At 37.5% G+C, this 18002-nt stretch overlaps 1 protein-coding gene and 1 long non-coding RNA gene across 4 annotated transcripts in view; one reads left to right on the top strand and one right to left on the bottom strand.

The window, feature by feature from the left end:
* The window catches only part of LOC112651862 (uncharacterized), a 42949-nt gene extending 27234 nt beyond the window's left edge, over positions 1-15715 (top strand). Inside the window, exons 4-5 of one of the 2 annotated variants that reach the window (XR_004815372.2) lie at positions 2638-2786; positions 15578-15715. This is a non-coding gene — a long non-coding RNA (uncharacterized LOC112651862). Of the gene's footprint in view, positions 1-2637; positions 2787-4261; positions 5331-15577 lie in introns of those variants that run through there. The other variant, XR_003131116.3, reaches the window with a different exon arrangement.
* LOC118349928 (zinc finger protein 300) lies at positions 5324-15686 on the bottom strand. Of its 2 annotated transcripts, none has more exons than XM_049109229.1 (5): positions 15560-15686; positions 14636-14874; positions 9160-9286; positions 8795-8921; positions 5324-7644 (listed from the first exon to the last, which is right to left on the bottom strand). In XM_049109229.1, the coding sequence occupies exons 2-5, from the start codon at positions 14645-14647 to the stop codon at positions 6090-6092; spliced, it is 1821 nt and encodes a 606-aa protein (XP_048965186.1). In that variant the 5' UTR covers positions 14648-14874; positions 15560-15686; the 3' UTR covers positions 5324-6089. The 2 variants fall into 2 exon arrangements, with proteins under 2 accessions (XP_048965186.1, XP_048965185.1); XM_049109228.1 differs by having other exon boundaries at positions 14636-14679.
* Positions 15716-18002: the final 2287 nt, after the last annotated feature.

The raw sequence follows: 18002 nt of genomic DNA, 5'->3' as shown, positions 1-18002 counted from the left end.
CAAATCATGAACTAGCTCAAAGAATAGTTTAGAAGGGAGAGCAAAGCAGGAGGAGGCAGCACAATACAGTGGTTGTAAGTGTAGACTCTGAAATCAGAATACCTGGGTTTGAGTTATAATTTCTGATGAATGAAAGCCAAGTAGCTCTTTTGTTTAGTTATTTGATTTTTGGATATTTTGTTGGATATTTTGATTTTCTTTTAGGTATATAGGAGAGCAGTTTAAAACAGTTCTTTTGTTTTGATGATAGAAAAATGTGTGCTTCAAAACAGCTTTCCAGCTTTAAAATATTGGCATCAGTCTTTGTATAAAGATACTGTCTTATTTAGTCTGGTGAAAAGATTCCAAAAGCGTGTGGTGACATGGCACGCATCAATGCAGTGAAGAGGTAAGTCATGACAGGCGTGCAGTCTATTACCAACAAAATTATGAAATTGCTGGTGGTGTGAGAGAAGTACAGGAAATTGGAGAAGATTCCAGGTAATCATCTTGAAGATTACCTGAGATCTCTCACAAATCCAGATTTGCACGAGTAAGTGCTGGACAGTAACTGAATAAATTCCTGGAGAATTCTGTGATCTTTCAGTCTCAACTCAGAAATACATTATTTCCCTGTGGCAGGAATGTATCAAAACCTCCCTAAACCATTTAAAGCATGAGCCATTAGAATGTAGAATCCCCAATCACAATATAAATGGACCTCAATCATCTTAATGAACTTCATTAAGGTTCATTAAGATGATTGTATGGGTTCTTCTGGGGCTACTGCAGATAAGGACTTAAACATCAAGTCTTTCACTGGCACAAATGGAAGATGAAATTCTTAGTTATAACTACACAAATAGAAATTATGTTGATGTTGGCTGTGCCTTGTGGGTCAATATGATATAGAGCTGGTAATGAGAAAACAAAGATGACCTCTCAAATATGAACTTATGAATCAATGTGGGTAAGTATGCCAATGATTCATCTGCAAAGACATAAAAAGAGAATTTTATGAGTAATGAGAAGAGAATTTGAGTTTTCATAGACTATACATGACTATACTTCCTTATTGGATAACTATCCTGTTTGCATTTCCATATAAATTTTTGAATCAGCTTGTCAGTTTCTACAAAAAGCCTGCTGGAAATTTTTTGTGGGTGATTAGATAATATACATAACAATTTGAGGGGAATTAATATCTTAACACCTAATCTTTCCATCCATAAACACAGTGTACCTCTTCATTTATTTATATCTCTTGCAAGAGCCACTTTTTAAAAAGTTTTTATTAATTCCAGTTAGTTAACATACAATGTAATATTAGTTTTGGGTTTACAATATAGTGATTAAACACTTCCATACATTACTCAGTGCTCTCACAAGTGCCCTCCTTAATCTCCACCACCTATTTAACCCATTCTTCCTCCTCCCCTTTGGTAATCATCAGTTTGTTCCCTAACAGTTAAGAGTCTGTTTCTTTGTTTGCCTTTTTTTTCCTCCTTTGCTTGTTTCTTAAATTCCCAGGAAAGGCCATTTATTAAGTCTATTAGGTTTTTTATAGTTTTTGAGATCTTCTATGTAGAAGACCATGTTGTCTGCAAATAGAGACAATTTTATTTCTTCTTTTCCCAAATGTATGCACTTCCCATCCCTGCCTCCCCCCACTCCACACACAACCTTCCCTTTTTGTATTCCCTACTGCAGTGGCTAAGGTCACCAGCACAATGGTCATTAGGAAGAACAAAGCAAAAAGAAAAAAAAAAAAAAAAAAAAAAGGAAGAACAAAGCATACATCTTAGACTTTTAGCCAAAAAAAAATGCTTGGGGTCAAGCATTTAGTCTTTCATCATTAAATATGATGACTAGATTTTTTTTTTACAGATGCCTTGTAACAATATGAGGAAGCTGGCCTTTATTTCTAGCTTGCTGAGTTTTTATTCTAAATAGATGTGGAATTTCTGTCAAATGATTTTCCTGCATCTATTGAAATGATCATATGGTTATTATTTTTTTTCAGGCTATGGATATGATGAAGTACACCAATTGATTTCATATATTGGACCAACCTTGCATTCTTAAACTCTACGTGGCCAGGATGGACTTTCCTTTTAAAATATTGCTAAATTTGATTTGCAAATATTCTGTTAAGGATGGCTATGGTCTATGTTCAGGAGAAATATTGATCACCAATTATTTTTTTCTTATGTCTCTGTCTCACTTTAGCATCATAGTCATGTTAGCCTCATAAAATATATCAGAGATCCTTGATCTTCTCTTTACTGGAATAGATATTGTGGAATTGGCATTATTTTTTACTTATTTAGTTGTACTGAAATATTTTTAAGATTCTTAAATTATCTGTAGATTCTGAAATGATGCTGTTTCCTTTCACTGCTTATTATAGATATTTATGCCTTCTTTTTCTTTGTATTGCCATGGGATTAATGATCTTTTTCATAAAAAATGTTCTGTTGTTCCTATTTTGTTGTTTCTCCTCTATTTTCATCTTCTTTTTTATCACTTCTGTTTTTACTTTCTTGGTTTTTAGTTCACAATGTTTTTATTCTAATCTATTGAGTTGGATGCTTAGGTATTTCCAGGCTTTCTTCTTGCCTGATCTGTATTTATGCAACACATTTTCTTCTATTACAGATTTAGGTGGAACTGTGAACAGTATGCAGTAATTGAAGTTTTCATTTTTTGTTTTACCTGTGGACAACTGAGCCAGAGACATTTATTGAAGTATCACTTTTCTCCTACAACCTACATTGCCACCTTTGTCCTAACTCGAGAATCTACAGGTAATTGTTTCTGGATTCTCTTACCATTGGTCTATTTGACTACCAAATGCAATGCCACATTGTCTTTACTAGTTTATGGGAAGTCTTAGTCTGGTAAATGATCCAAATTTGCTCTTCAAAAGTATCTTGGCTATTTTTGCCTTTTAGCATCTCCATATGTAATTTTATAACTAAATTTTAAAATTTCCAAAAAAAGAACGCTTATGGGATTTTGACATGAAATGCATTGAATAATGTGGGAAATTGATCTTTATTGAGGAATGCTAAAGGATATGAATCATCGTATGTGCTATATCCAGTGCCATGGCAACCACAGGAAGAGGTACTGTGAAAATTATGAAGAATAGACTATCATAATAAGCCTGATACAGAATTAAGTGTAACAGAACATCAGAGCAAGCTCAGTTAACTACTGATAAAAATAGAGTTTCTGCCATTTACTAACAGTAGGATGATTCATAACAACTGTAGCTCTAATTCCAATTCCATATAATAGAACTAAAAATCCTCACAGAAATTTATAGCCAGTTGCTGGTTACCTGCATGCTATGTGGTATTTTGTTGTTCCTTTTCTTTTTTAAATGTTTTATTTATTTATTCATGAGAGACAGAGAGAGAGGCAGAGACATAGGCAGAGGGAGAAGTAGGCTCCATGCAAGGAGCCTGATGCGGGACTTGATCCCGGGACTCCAGGATCATGACCCGGGCGGAAGGCAGGAGCCAAACAGACGAGCCAGCCAGGGATCCCCTTGTTGTTTCTTAATAATAAAATAAACTAATTCTATATTTATGCGTGGGCTTATTCCTCTGGATTTCAATTTCTTTCCTCATCTCCCCAACTATATATAAATCACTTTAATGGAAAATAGGTATCCTTTTTTAAATTAAGATTTTATATAAAACATAGAGAGGCAGAGACATAGGCAGAGGGAGAAGCAGGTTCCCTGTGGGGAGCCGAATGTGGGACTTGATCCCAGGACATGGGATCATGCCCTGAGCTAAAGGCAGATGCTCAATCACTGAGCCATGCAGGCATCCCCAAAATAGGCATCTTTAATATTGTCTTTCAGCCAAAAAATTTAATGAATCCATCTTTAAGCCTAATTCAGTAATGTTTTATAATCTTCTATATAGTGGTCCTACACTACATGATTTCAGGTGTTTCATACTTTTGATGCCAATTAAATGGTATTTTTAAAATTTTCACTCTGCTGGTGGTATGTAGAATCAGCTTATTTTTCAATATTAAAACTATAAAACAACTAAACTTCTTTACTTCTAATACTTAATCAGTACATTTTTGCTTTTTTATACACAATTGCAACACCCACAATGTCCATGTTTTCCTTTCTAATCCTTATGCCTATTTCCTATTCTTGCTTCATTGCACTGATTAACTCCTCTAATAAAATGTTTAAAAAAAGGGGTGAAGCATTAAATCAGTAGGTAGTAAGTATAAATTGTGATTCTTATAGATGTTCATCAGATCAACAAGGTTGCCTGGAGGTTTGTGACAGAGGAAAACCAAATGGGAAGCCTGTAAAGTAGGAATTATGAATCTTTGTTATATCTACATTACTTCCATAGCTGTCACTATATAGAACTCACTTTTCACTAAATTTGTGTTCACCAATAAAAGTAAAAATTTAAAAAAAAATTTTTTTTTTGGGGGGGTCCTTCTCATAAGGATCAGTTAGGACATCTTCCATGACCAAACCTTACAGTAGCTCAACCCAAAATATGTACTGCTAGACCTTCTTTCTCAGGTCTGAATGGTCAATTAATATCTGATGGTAGTGTTCTCAGTTCACTGTTCATAATGAAACCAAAAATTTGTCCACACAGACTAGAAATTGGCTACATTACTGTTAGGCATGCCCTCTCCTCTGCAGAGGTTCTCACCCTAAAGGTCCCCATCTTTTCAAAATAGTTCAGCCATTCAGGAAGAGAATCAGGTGGGCAAGAAATGTGAAGGATCCAGTGGGAACTACATGAAGAACTATGTGAACATAAATATATGTACAGACACCCTCATTCTTGCCAAGTATGCTCTTCTGTAGGCAACTCCAGCAAGGGTCCTCATCTAAAGCTGTTCATGGAGGAACAGGCAGAACCACAGGAAAGAGACCAGGAGATATTTTAGAGATATCAAGTTCTCAAATCTGTGGCAGGCATAATTTCTCATCCCAAGAGTTTTGCTCTACAAGTGTCATTTGTTCCCAGGGAAAACAGTTGGGGTTGCACAATGGAAGTCCTGAAGAGACATTAGTCAGGGTCTTTACGTGTAATCACTATGGTTTATATAAATGTACGTAAAAAATAATAAAACCATAATGTCACTTTAACACACCAAGAATCAAGGCCACCAGAGTCAAAGACAGTAAAGAGAACTGTCATGGGAATGGGATATCAAAAGCAGAGCGTCTGGAATGCAAAGCAAATTTAGATGTAGCTTTTTGCATATTAGTCTTAGCATCCAGTTGGAGGAGGATAGAGAGGAAAGATAAAAAGAACGAATAATAACTGAAAACATGCTCTACATTGTATTTTTTTAATGATAAAATATTCAAATGGATGAAGTAGGCTTGCTTGAAGTCACACAATCTGTGAGTAGCTGAGCCAGGATTAAAACACAAGACCATCTGCCTCAGTACCAAAGCATTTCCACAATACCAAACTCTTAGTGAGGAAGAATAAACGGGAGACCTGGTCAAGGTGCACCAATTTAAAGGTCCAGGATCCTTCCAGAGAGACAGATCAACTTAAATGCAATGTATATGCTTGAGATGGGAAAATGCATAAACATCACCTGTATTGAATCTGATCCACCTATCTTTCCATCTTTGTACAAGAATTTTACATGTATCTTTAGGGGTTATGCTAAGCCCCTTCCTTATAATGTAGTTTCTTAATTTTTTTTTTTTTTTTTTTTTTTTTTTTACTCACGCTTTTTTCATGTCCTTTATTGGGAATTCCTGTATGGCCAAAATTATGCCAAGCTATTATTAGCAATTTCACAATATCTGGTTATTGTTATATGGTATAATAAAGAATATATAACTTGACAATATTCTATATACATAATTTGTTCCACTGACCATAAAAAGCTTTACACACCATGTTGAAAATGTTCTTCATTTACGATTACTTTCCATCATCTTTGCTGAGCTAGGTATCACCACACTATAGACATGAATTCTCTTGCATAATTTTATCTATTAAAGATGTCCCATAAATATCAAATCAGTCAGGTTCCTAGTATTCATTAAGGCTTGAACTCATACTGAGAAGGCTTTATTGTGTTCAGTTCATTATGATTTTACCACTGTTATGAATCCTCTGGTGTACAGTGAGCTGTGACTTCTGAATGAATGCTTTCCCACATACAGCACACCGATAGGGTCTTTCCCCAGTATGAATTCTCTGATGTAAAACAAGATCTGACTTCTGGGAAAAAGCCTTTCCACATTCAGCACATACATATGGTTTCTCTCCTGTATGAATGCGCTGATGCCCTGGGAGGTGGGACTTCTGAGAGAAGGCTTTTCCACATTCACTGCATATATAAGGTTTTTCTCCTGTGTGAATTCTCTGATGTCCAATGAGGTGTGATTTCTGACAGAAGGCCTTTCCACATTCACTGCATTTATAGGGTTTCTCTCCAGTATGCGTTCTCTGATGTATGATGAGCTGTGACTTCCGGGAGAAGGTCTTCCCACATTCAGTACATTCATAAGGTTTCTCCCCCGTATGAATTAACTGATGTGTAATGAGTTCTGTCTTCCTGCTGAAGGCTTCCTCACACTGAGCACATTTGTAAGGTTTCTCCCCAGTGTGAATTCTTTTATGTATAATGAGGTGGGACTTCTCACAGAAGGCTTTCCCACATTCAGTACATTCATATGGCTTCTCTCCAGTATGAGCTCTATGATGTATAATCAGCTGTGACTTCTGGGAAAAGGCCTTCCCACACTCTCTACATTCATAAGGTTTCTCTCCAGTGTGAATTCTCTGATGTATAATGAGGGGTGATTTCTGGGAGAAGGCTTTCCCACAGTCACTACATTCATATGGTTTTTCTCCAGTGTGAACTCTCTGATGTATAATGAGGGATGATTTCTGAGAGAAAGCTTTTCCACATTCAGAACATTCATAAGGTTTCTCCCCAGTATGAGTTCTCTGATGTACAATGAGATGAAACTTCTCACTGAAGGCTTTCCCACATGCACCACAATCATATGGTTTCTTTCCAGTATGAATTCGTTGATGTACAATGAGCTGTGATTTCTTAGCAAAGGCTTTTCCACATGTAATACATACACAGGTTTTCTCCTTAGTTTCAATATTCTGATATTGAATAAGGGATTGTTTACTACTAAAAATGTTTCCACACTGATTATTATTATTGGGCATTACTCCATTGTGAATTTTCTCAAGATGAGAATAGGAAACACCATGGCTAGATGATTTTCCACATCCAAAACTTTCATCAAGGTTTTTTCTTGAACTGCTCTTATTACAAATACGTAGGTCAATATTATATTTCAAGTTCTTTTTAAATATATCATAGTTATGGGATTTTTGCTTTAAAGTATCTTGATCTATGCATTCATGAAATATTTTTCCCAATGCATTATATTTATGGCCTGACTCCATAGTCACTGTTTTGTTGCTGATGACTGTTACTTGCCTGAGAAGCTTGTCTTGATTCTCCTGACATCTCTGCAGCTGACCATCATCTTGACAGACTTTTAAGATGGAGTACAACGAACTATCTTTTGTGACTCCTTTCAGGATATTATTACGGAAGGAAACAGACCCCAAAATACATGATTTGGGGTTGTCAAGGTTACTTTTCCTGTCTAAAAGAAAGAAAGATAAAATAAAACGATTGTAAAGAACAATTAACAGAATGCAAAAGAACAGAACAAATAATCCAATGTAGTTGATAAGCTCAGACCATAGGGATGGGGCTGGCCATCTCATAAGACAGTACAGCATACAGTATGATCAGATGAATGATGGGAAAGGATGTTAAAGAGAAAAGTTCATGGAAAAATTAGACCTGAAGAAGATAGAAAAGTATTTGATTATCACTCTAATTTTGGATTATTATTCTAGAATCTTTTCACTTCCTCTGCTTTCTGAAACCTTTATCAGCTTTTGAATTTATTTATCTTATAAACCATTTGCTATATATATATATATATTTTTTTTTCACTATTATTATCCTGCCACCACTATCCACAGAAACAAGGTTCCTCTGTAGTCAAAATACTTTTAACTCTCCTCAGTCTACTTTCCTAATTAAAAACTAACACAAACAACAGAAAAATCCAAGATCCTGCTATGGATTCAGTATCAGATTCACACAAAGAACCCAAGCTTATATTCCACTACTTGCCATAAATACCTTCTATATGTACCAAGTAAAACTAGCAAAATTCTCCCAGAAAAGCCTTAATTCTCTAACTTTAAAGTTTTGTTCATATACTCTAAATTCTCCCAGAAAAGCCTTAATCCTCTAACTTCAAAGTTTTGTTCATATAGTCTCTTTCCACCTGTTGGCCTTTACCCTCCTCCTTCAGCATCATCAACACTTTATATATCTCTCAAAGCAGCTACAGCTATATGCTCTGGAAAATGCCTTCTCAAATTGTTACATCTTTAGACTCTCATTTTTTCTGAACTTTTAAAAACAGTAGCTGTATTTGACATATAATTTATATAGCCATGTACCTGGAGGTCTTACCATCTAAAGTGCAACCTATGTTCTTGGGAGGACTTTGCCTTTCTATTGCCTTTCATAAAAGGTGTTAGAGATATACATATATGCAGAGAGAGAAAGAGGATAAATAAGAAATAGCTCTCCTTTATAAAGGCTCACAATTATTTGCTGAATGCCTACTAAATTCTCAGTACAGGAACAAAGAATAAGAGATTTCAATAAGGACAGAACATAAACTTCAGGCATCAATCAATCAAGAAAACAAAAACTGATATTTCACTTCCCTTGTCTTCCATCTGCCTGATTTTCATCTGGATACATCCAATTTGGTATGTCTCTTTTTATGATCCATGGATCTTCTCCTTGTTCCAACTTAGAGATGACATCTGGTTTGGAAACTGGATATCCTATTAAATGGAAATAGAAGAACTGGGATTGACTACACTGAAGGAAAAGTGAAGGTGTAGTTTCAAGAGAGCTACAATGAAGCAGTCCAGGTGGCCCTTAAAAAAAAATGACCTCCATTTGGGAGGGTCTAAAGATCATAAAAGTCATTATATATGTCAGTAACTACAAACCACAGCACCTTATGAGAAAAGGCTCTTGGATGGACAAGTCTGAGTTATGTAGGAAAGCCATCCTTACCCATTGAGACTAGGTGGCTGAAGTTCTCCAGCATCACATCCTTGTACAGGGTCTTCTGAGCAGGGTCCAGTTGCTGCCACTCCTCTTGGGTAAAATCCACAGCCACATCCTTGAATGATACTAAGCCCTGTAACAGTATATTCCTGTTCAATCTGAAGTGATCATTTTCATTTTCATCATCTCTACTGCAGTATACAAAACTATGCCTATGCCTAGTTTTGTATCACAGTATTTGGGAAAAACAATACAAAATCTTGTCTTTACAAGAAGAGCCAGTCACAGATCAGGAGAACAGAAGAGAAGAGAAAAAAAAAAAAAAAGGAGAACAGAAGAGATAGATCAAAATGCCAATTTGATACAAATGGTAATTTAATAAATGATAAGGGCAGCATTCAATAACTGAAAGGAAGACAGATTATCAAAGAATAATACTGAAACAACTTGATAATCAACAGAAGAATAATGTTGAATCCCTATGTTAAAGGTAGAATTGTATCCCCTTAAAATCTGTATGTTAAAGTTCTAACTACCAGTTTCTCAGAATGTGACCTTATTTAGAAACAGAGTCATTTCAGATATAATTAATTCTCTGACATCATTAGGGTGGACCCTAATCCAATATGACCGATGTCTGTATCTAAAGGAGAAATTTGCAGAGAGACAGACATATCTAGAAGAAACATGATATGAAGTGATAGGGGAAAAGATGGTCATGTACATGCCAAGGAGAGAGGCCTGGAATAGACTGTTCCCTTATAGCCTTCAGAAAGAATATCAAAGCTGCTGACACCTTGAGTTTTGACTTCTAGCCTCCAGAACTATGAGACAATAAATTTCTGCTGTTTGATCTACTCAGTTTGTGGTACTTTGCTACAGTAAAGTAGCAAATGAATAGACTGTAACCTATGTCTTAGATAATAGAAAACATACCTTCTGGATGGAGCAAAAATTTAAACTCTAAAAAGATAGCCAAGAGCATTAAAGTAACAAAACAAAACATGGGAAAACTTTTAGTAATAATTATAGAGCAGAAAAAGCCTTTTAAAAAGAAAACATTAAAAAGAGAAAACACACATATGGAGAAACACAGAATGTCAGAGTTCTTAAAGATCATAATTTAATCCCCTCAATTTATAAGAAAATAATCATAGCTTCTCCTCAATGAACAGTCTCATATATATATGCTAGACCTAATAATATAACGAAGTACACCAATTACAATAGCAATACTGAAAACAGATGTAACGAGAAATATCAGGAAACACCCAAGAAAAAAAAAAGATTATTGATGTGACATTAAAATAAGACTTGGGTAAGTGTAGAGGCATAAGGTATTTCTGGAGGGAAAAGTGACTATTTTAATTATGTTCACAATAGTTATCACCCAATAGAGGAATCTCAGTTATCTATTTTATTTTATTTTATTTATTTTATTTTATTTTTTAAGATTTTATTTACTTATTCATGAGAGACACAGAGAAAGAGGCAGAGACACAGGCAGAGGGAGAAGCACACTCCATGGTACTCGATCCCAGGATTCCAGGATCACACCCTGGGCTGAAGGCAGGCGCTAAACTGCTGAGCCACCCAGGGATCCCTATCTGTATTATTTTAAAATGTTTTTCAGGTTTTCCCCCTAATCTTTCATTATTATCAAATATTTCTTTGAGATTAAAAAAAATAAACACTGTTTCAAATGACATTTTCCTGCTTAAAAGCATCCTTTGGTTCCATCCTTGCATACACAATCAGCCTCATCTCAGTCATCTCGATTTCAAGATGCCTCTCACCCCATGCCAAGTCCCATATTCACACCATCAAACTGCCAGACATTTAGTTTGTCCTTTAGACAGCCTTATTAATTTTCTCATTTTACATATGAGAAAAATGAGGATTACAGTGGTTAAGTAACTACTTGCCAGAGGTTATACACTGAATATATGATTAACTCGCAGATTTAAAAGCAGGAATTCTGAATCAATAGCTTGAGTTCTTGACCACTGCACTCCACACTACTTCCTGGATACTGTGAACAAGATCTTTTGTATCTTACTGTTTTATTTTTTTAAAGATTTTATTTATTTACTCATGAGAGACACAGAGAGACAGAGACAGAGACATAGGCAGAGGGAGAAGAAGGGTTCCCATAGGGAGCCTGATGCAGGACTTGATCCCAAAACCCCGAGATTATCACATGAGCCAAAGGCAGACGCTCAACCATTGAGCCATCCAGGTGCCCCTGTATCTTATTCTTTGAATAACATCTTTAGTCAAACTCCCCATGAAACACCCTAAATCTTAGTTTCCCTCAAATTCTCAGCCTTCCTAAAACTACTCTGCCCTTTCTACTTTTGTAACTGTTGCTTCCCATCCTTATCCTACTTCCCTCATGATTCAAAGTTCAATAATCTTTTGAGCCTATTTTTTACTTTCTTAAAAAGCTGGTTGTTCTCCTGTTTCTGCTTTAACAGTTCCTTGTTCCCATGTCTATTACAGAGCTTTTATCTGTCAATGCTGGTTTACAAATCCATTTACCTAATTTTTCTCTGCATTCCTCCCAGAAATAAAACCATACCTAAATCTTCTTGAGATACTCCACAGCCAGCCAGTGCATATGATACACATTAGGTACTCAACAAACATTTGGTAAAAACAAATGAATGACGATTATAAAGTTCACGTTTAGTTAAAAACAGTTTTGTGTATTACTCAGTTGTATTCTTCTGAATAACAGCGACATGAGAAAGAAAATAAATGTAGAATGTAGAGAAAATCCATTCTGACAGGAAGTTTAATAGGTGTAATTCTAACATTCTGATTTTGCTTTTTTAATTATACTCAAATGCTTCAATATACTATATACGTATAAATTTTGTTAACTTTGAGAAAAGTATAGTACATAAGCATTGGGAAATTTTACTTTTATCATCTACAAACACTCTTATGACTTGGGTGACTGGGAGAATGGAAGAGGTGGAGGAGAACAGATATGTGTACAAATGACTTCACTCCTGGACAATATGCAAAAGATATAAATCCCTCTTCCTAAAGGAAGAGGCATATAATCAGTTAATTAGTCCTGGTAGTTAGATTTATTAAGCTAATAAAAAGTCCATAATAAAAGCTAATAAAAGTTCTCTAGAGCTGCTCTAACAGAAATTTAAGACTGACCTGATAAGTAATTTTAAACTTTCCAGTAGCCACATTCAAAAAATTATTTCAAATATATATATGTATCCCAATACATCCAAATATTGTTTCAAAGTGTAACCAATCCTTAAAAATTATTAGTGAGCTTTTTGGAACTATATCTTCTAAACTCAGTATGTATTTTACATATATGGCACATTTCAATTCACACTAGCCAATTTCAAATGTTTAGTTAACCACATGTGGCTGGTGGCCACAACTCTACAGCTACTGATATCCAGAAGAAAACAACTCCATCTTTTCTCTATAGAACTCACTTAATAAGCTGTACTGTAAAATATACACGAGAATTCTAGATTGGACAGTAACAGTGATGATGATATAATAGTAATACTAACAATAACAATTAACAATACAGAACAAACTATCCCCAGATACAGTTCCAGGCATGGTTTTTATTCACTTAATTCTCACAACAACCCTGTGAGGATTCTAACCTCCATTTTAAATTTAAGAAAACAGTCCCAATTTAAATAAAATATTAAAAAAAAAGAAAGGAAAAGAAAACAATCCCAGTGCATCTGCTAAGATAATAAAGAAATCTAAGTACTGGCATGGGAAAGACATTCAAAAATCTTAACATGGGACAGTAAAATTTTAAAAGTTGCAGCACAGAATGTTTACTATAACATTATTTTTCCAAAGAAAAACACAATAAAGAGACACTGTTGGGATCCCTGGGTGGCGCAGCGGTTTGGCGCCTGCCTTTGGCCCAGGGCACGATCCTGGAGACCTGGGATCGAATCCCACGTCGGGCTCCCAGTGCATGGAGCCTGCTTCTCCCTCTGCCTATGTCTCTGCCTCTCTCTCTCTCTCTCTCTCTGTGTGTGTGTGACTATCATAAATAAATAAAAATTAAAAAAAAAAAAAAAAAAGAGAGAGACACTGTTGGGCAGCCCAGGTGGCTCAGCAGTTTAGCGCCGCCTTCAGCCCAGGGCCTGATCCTGGAGACCTGGGATTGAGTCCCACGTCGGGCTCCCTGCATGGAGCCTGCTTCTCCCTCTGCTTGTGTCTCTGCCTCTGTCTCTGTCTCTCTCATGAATAAATAAAATTTTTAAAAAAGAGAGGCACTCTTATACATTTGTATTTTCACACATACACACTTAATCACAGTTATATTCATATTGAAAAGGTTTGGAGTATTACAAACAAATGGTAAACACTGATAATCTCAGGAGGAGGAGAGCTGAAGTTAAAAGGTCTCTCAGTAAAAAAAAAAGGTCTCTCAGTTTTAAATTTTTTATTATTTATACAGTTTAAAGTTATATACTGTGTATATAGCCAATGTTGGCAGGGAGAAAAAGTATCACAGACTGCTAAAAATGGAAGTGCAGAGAAGGAACTGGCCTTGAGTTGTACAGTGATCCTACATAATCAGAAACCACAGCAAAGGGTAAGGAGCATCAGGGGCCCGTGCTCTACCAAGCTTTGCCAGATAATTATAATTTAAGAATTGCCCTTTTGGAGGAAAACATATTTTGGAAGAACATTTAAAATGTACCAATCCTGTGTTATCTGGATTTTACCAGTAGATAGAACTGGACAATAGGAAGCCTCTGTAATCAATTAGGTTCTCTAAACCAGAAATCTAACAAACATTTTCCATAAAGTTTGTATATTAAACATTGCAGGCCATTTGGTCTCTGTTGTACTTACCCAACCCTGCCATTGTTGCAGGAAAACAGCCATAGATGATACATGAACAAACAGTATGGCTGTGCTGCCAGTAAAACTATTCATAAAAACAGAGAACTGGATTTGACCAACAGGTAGTAGTCTGGTGAGCCCAGCTCTGAAGGATCAAGTTCAAGGCATTTGGCTATGACATTATGATACCTTCCCTCTAAAAGAGATCATTCTATGACATAGCTATATGCAATCTATTATTGCTTTTTCCACAGGGCTGCTGATGAAAACACTATATACTCCATTACATTTTGGTCTTTTGAAAGACCCAAAATGGAAATTTTAGTCTCACATGGCAAAAAATAATTTCTTCCCATGAGAAATTTATGTTTTCTCTTTAGAGGATTGCAAATCATGTAACTCATGAAGTCTACAAGAAGATCAAAGAAATTACTATGTCCATTTTTAAAAAGTTTTCAGGCCAGGTTATCCACATGTTACCTAGAAACTCTTTCTAGGTCTTGATTTTTAGTTTGGCTACATTTTTCCTAATCCAAATTTTAGCTATCTGTTCTTTCCCATTTGATTGAACAGAAAATAAAGGAGGAAATTTTAAAAATTAAAAATACAAGCAACTCACCTGGGACTTCATGATTTTCTGCTCTCTTCTAAAAGGGCAGATGTCTGAAAAAGCAAAACTGGTGATCAGAAGGACATTTTCATAGACCAGACTCTGTCTGCAGCTTCCATATTCATCACTTTAGAAACGTTCACCACTAGAAGTCAGGTGGATAATACGACGACCAATGGGATAAGGCTGTTTGGTCCTTGCAGAAGGGTCAGGAAGCATTAGGTGAAGGAAGTCCTCTTGTGACTACACTATAATGATACAGAACTTGGTCAAGGTCATTTAATTGTAAAGATGAGAAGATATGTTTCATATTGACTTACTAACAGCTTATAGTTCCCCTATGAACCAGTAATTCTATTCATAGAAAATTTTCACAAGGCAATAAACATTAATAGATCTATATAATCATTAACGGCAGATGGACTTCCCTGGCAATAAGAATGCCCATGACCAAAACTGAGAAATGTATTCCCCAGAAAGAACCTGCAGTTGATTCCAATAATCTCCCAAGAGGTCTTTTATATTTCCCTTCACTCAGCAAATTCCCCTGCCAACCAATATTCATGGACCAAAATCTTAAAATTTAAGATATTTTCTGTTTAAACTATTATTTCTGGGTGGCTCAGCAGTTGAGTGCCTGCCTTCGGATTGGGGCATGATCCTGGAGTCCGGGGATCAAGTCTCACAACAGGCTCCCTGCATGGAGCCTGCTTCTCCCTCTGCCTGTGTCTCTGCCTCTCTCTCTCTGTCTCTCTCTCTGCGTCTCCCATGAATAAATAAATAAAATCTTAAAAAAAAAACAACTATTATGGCAGATTTTCAAAAGTGTAGTCATCTGCATATAAAAATGGTGATAGCAAAAAAAAAAAAAAATGGTGATAGCTTGGAACCACTCATACAAGAGAATATGATACAATGCAGAAAGGTATATACCTGGTCAATTTTTCTCAGTCCCAGGAGGAATCATACAGACAAGACTGAAGTGATTCAGAGGAACTGAAAGCTCCCATGACAGGGAAACTGTTTTATGTGGAGTATTCCAGGCGTTGTCAAAACTGATCTGAAAGGAAACAATCAAAATAGTGATGCTTATGTCTGAGTACCCAGCAGGTGTTCAGTGTTTCCTGAATAAAATATAAAATGATTGCAATAAACTTAGAAAAAGGCCGAAAATCATACTTTTAGTAATAATCCATCCTTTTTTATTTGTTTGGTCCATCATTGTTGCGGGGGGAGGGAGGGCAGGCTAAGGGTGCAATGGTGGACTGAAAAGGGGTCTGACCTTTAAGAATTCGATAGTCGCATAAACCTGTGGAAATTTTAATGTATGTAAAAGTCTTTCCCAGTAAACTGAGGCTGATCATCATGACTCCCTCATCCCATTATTGCTCTCTCCAAATTTCTGAATCCTCAGGCCTTCCAATGACACATTCAACAGAACTGCCCCATGACCGTCACATCACTGAGCATCACATGGATGACCCGGTCATCTAGTCCCCAATCACTGATTCTCCAGAGTCCCCTAAATCACTGGCCCCGGCTAGTTCCCCTACACGCCATTTCTGATCCCACAGACAACCCCATCACTGACACATCATTCCCCAATTACTAATCCCATACCTCACTCCAACCCTGACTCCCAAATAAACCCAACCCTAACCCCACATACCTCCCGCCCCGTGACTTCACACGCCTCCAAGCACTGACGCCCACAGACACCCCCCCCCCCCCCCCCGTTACCAATCCCACGGACTGGAGGCACGTCCCCGCCTTCTGACCTGCGGCTCCGTTATCAGGTCTCCGAAACGCCCATCAGCGCTTTCCCCGGGACGGCTGTCACAGCCATACTGGCGAACTCTCCCGCTTCCGGTGTGGAAGAGAACAGCGCGGGGCTCCCGAGCCTGCGCCGTGCGGTACGGGGCGGCTTTGCCCACTCCGCGTCGTCGGCGGCTTTGTTCAGGAGGCAAGATGGCGGCCCCCAGGCCCCGAGTTTCGCCGTGTGAGGCGCCATCTTGAGAGTCTGGTCAGTTCCGTACACGCGGAGGAATTCGGGTTGTTTCTGGCAGGGCCACCGCGGGGGCCCGAGATGATGGAAAGGGGGAATACACGAACCAATGAGGTGCGACCTTTTGCCGGAAGCTATTTTATAGGAGGATTGGGGAAGAAGTGTGAGTGACAACGACCTCTATTAAGAGACTGCATTTGGCGAAAGGGAAAGAGTTTGGAATGTTAAGATACTGTCCTTGACGACACTACTTAAACATGTTCGTAAATGGCACAGCCCTGCACCTGGAGGTCCTACTTGCTGAGAGGGGTGAAAAGTGGAATAGTACCGTCCCCTTCGCGGAGATGCCGCTGTGGGAAAGAGGGGCCAAAGAGGTGGAAGGGGTCACGGGGGCGGGGCGTGCCGAGGCAGGGGATGCCCTGTAGAAGTGAGCTTCAAACTAAAAACTAGCATGAGGAATTCTCCAGGGGAAACTGCTTGCAGGAGTTAAGTTGCAGGGGCCGACTGAAGAAGAAAGGAAAACTGAGAGACAGGAGGGAGACTGAGGCACAGAGCGGTGCCGTGGAGAACCCGGAGGAAGCAGGGGCCGCGATAATGCGGCAAAGGAGAGGCCAGTGTGGACAGCGATGGGAGCCTGAAGGGCAGACGAGCGGGCGCTTAGGCACAGCGGAGGAGCTCAGAGGGAGACTGAGAAACAGGAAACCAAAAACAATAGAGAGGAAGCCAGCGACGCGGTTAGATTTCAGGAAAACATGAGTTGAAAAAATAATAAACCAGCGAAGTACTTACCGTAACCTTTAGGTCTTATGTCAGGCATATATATATATATTTATATACATATAAAATACAGTATATATACAGTATATATCTATAATTATCTATAAGTATCTATATGCATTATATATAAATTCACGTTAACATGTTTCATGTGCTTAAATACATCCTATTTTGAATCATGGTTTTCAAAGAAGTCATGGTTTTTGGCTCATGTAATTAAGTAGCGGTTTTACATCGAGCGTTTCCATTTCTCTTGTCAAGTAAAAACAAACCTGGACTTAGATGAAGAGAGGTTTTATTCAGAAAGATGATTACAATAGGGAGAACACTTCATTCTCAGAAATCTGAAGGCATCTCAAAAATCAAAGCGGCCCTGCTCCCCACTCCGGCCTTAAAAAAAAACAACACACACACACACATAGGGTTGAGAAGGGTTAGTAGGAACTTTGTTGAGATGGGAGTGTGCATGTGGCCAAAGCAGGGCATTTAAAAATGTTTCTGGGGTCCTCAGATTCTGAGAAAAAGCTGTTAGGGGAGGATGTTCTGCATATACATATTGCTTTAGTCTGTGTTTAAACTTAGGGACAAGCCAAA

The sequence above is a fragment of the Canis lupus genome, chromosome 4 (genome assembly GCF_003254725.2).
Source record: "Canis lupus dingo isolate Sandy chromosome 4, ASM325472v2, whole genome shotgun sequence".
NCBI lineage: Eukaryota > Metazoa > Chordata > Mammalia > Carnivora > Canidae > Canis > Canis lupus.
Note: the sequence above shows the minus strand (reverse complement) of the source record. Positions and strands in the feature narration are given on the sequence as shown.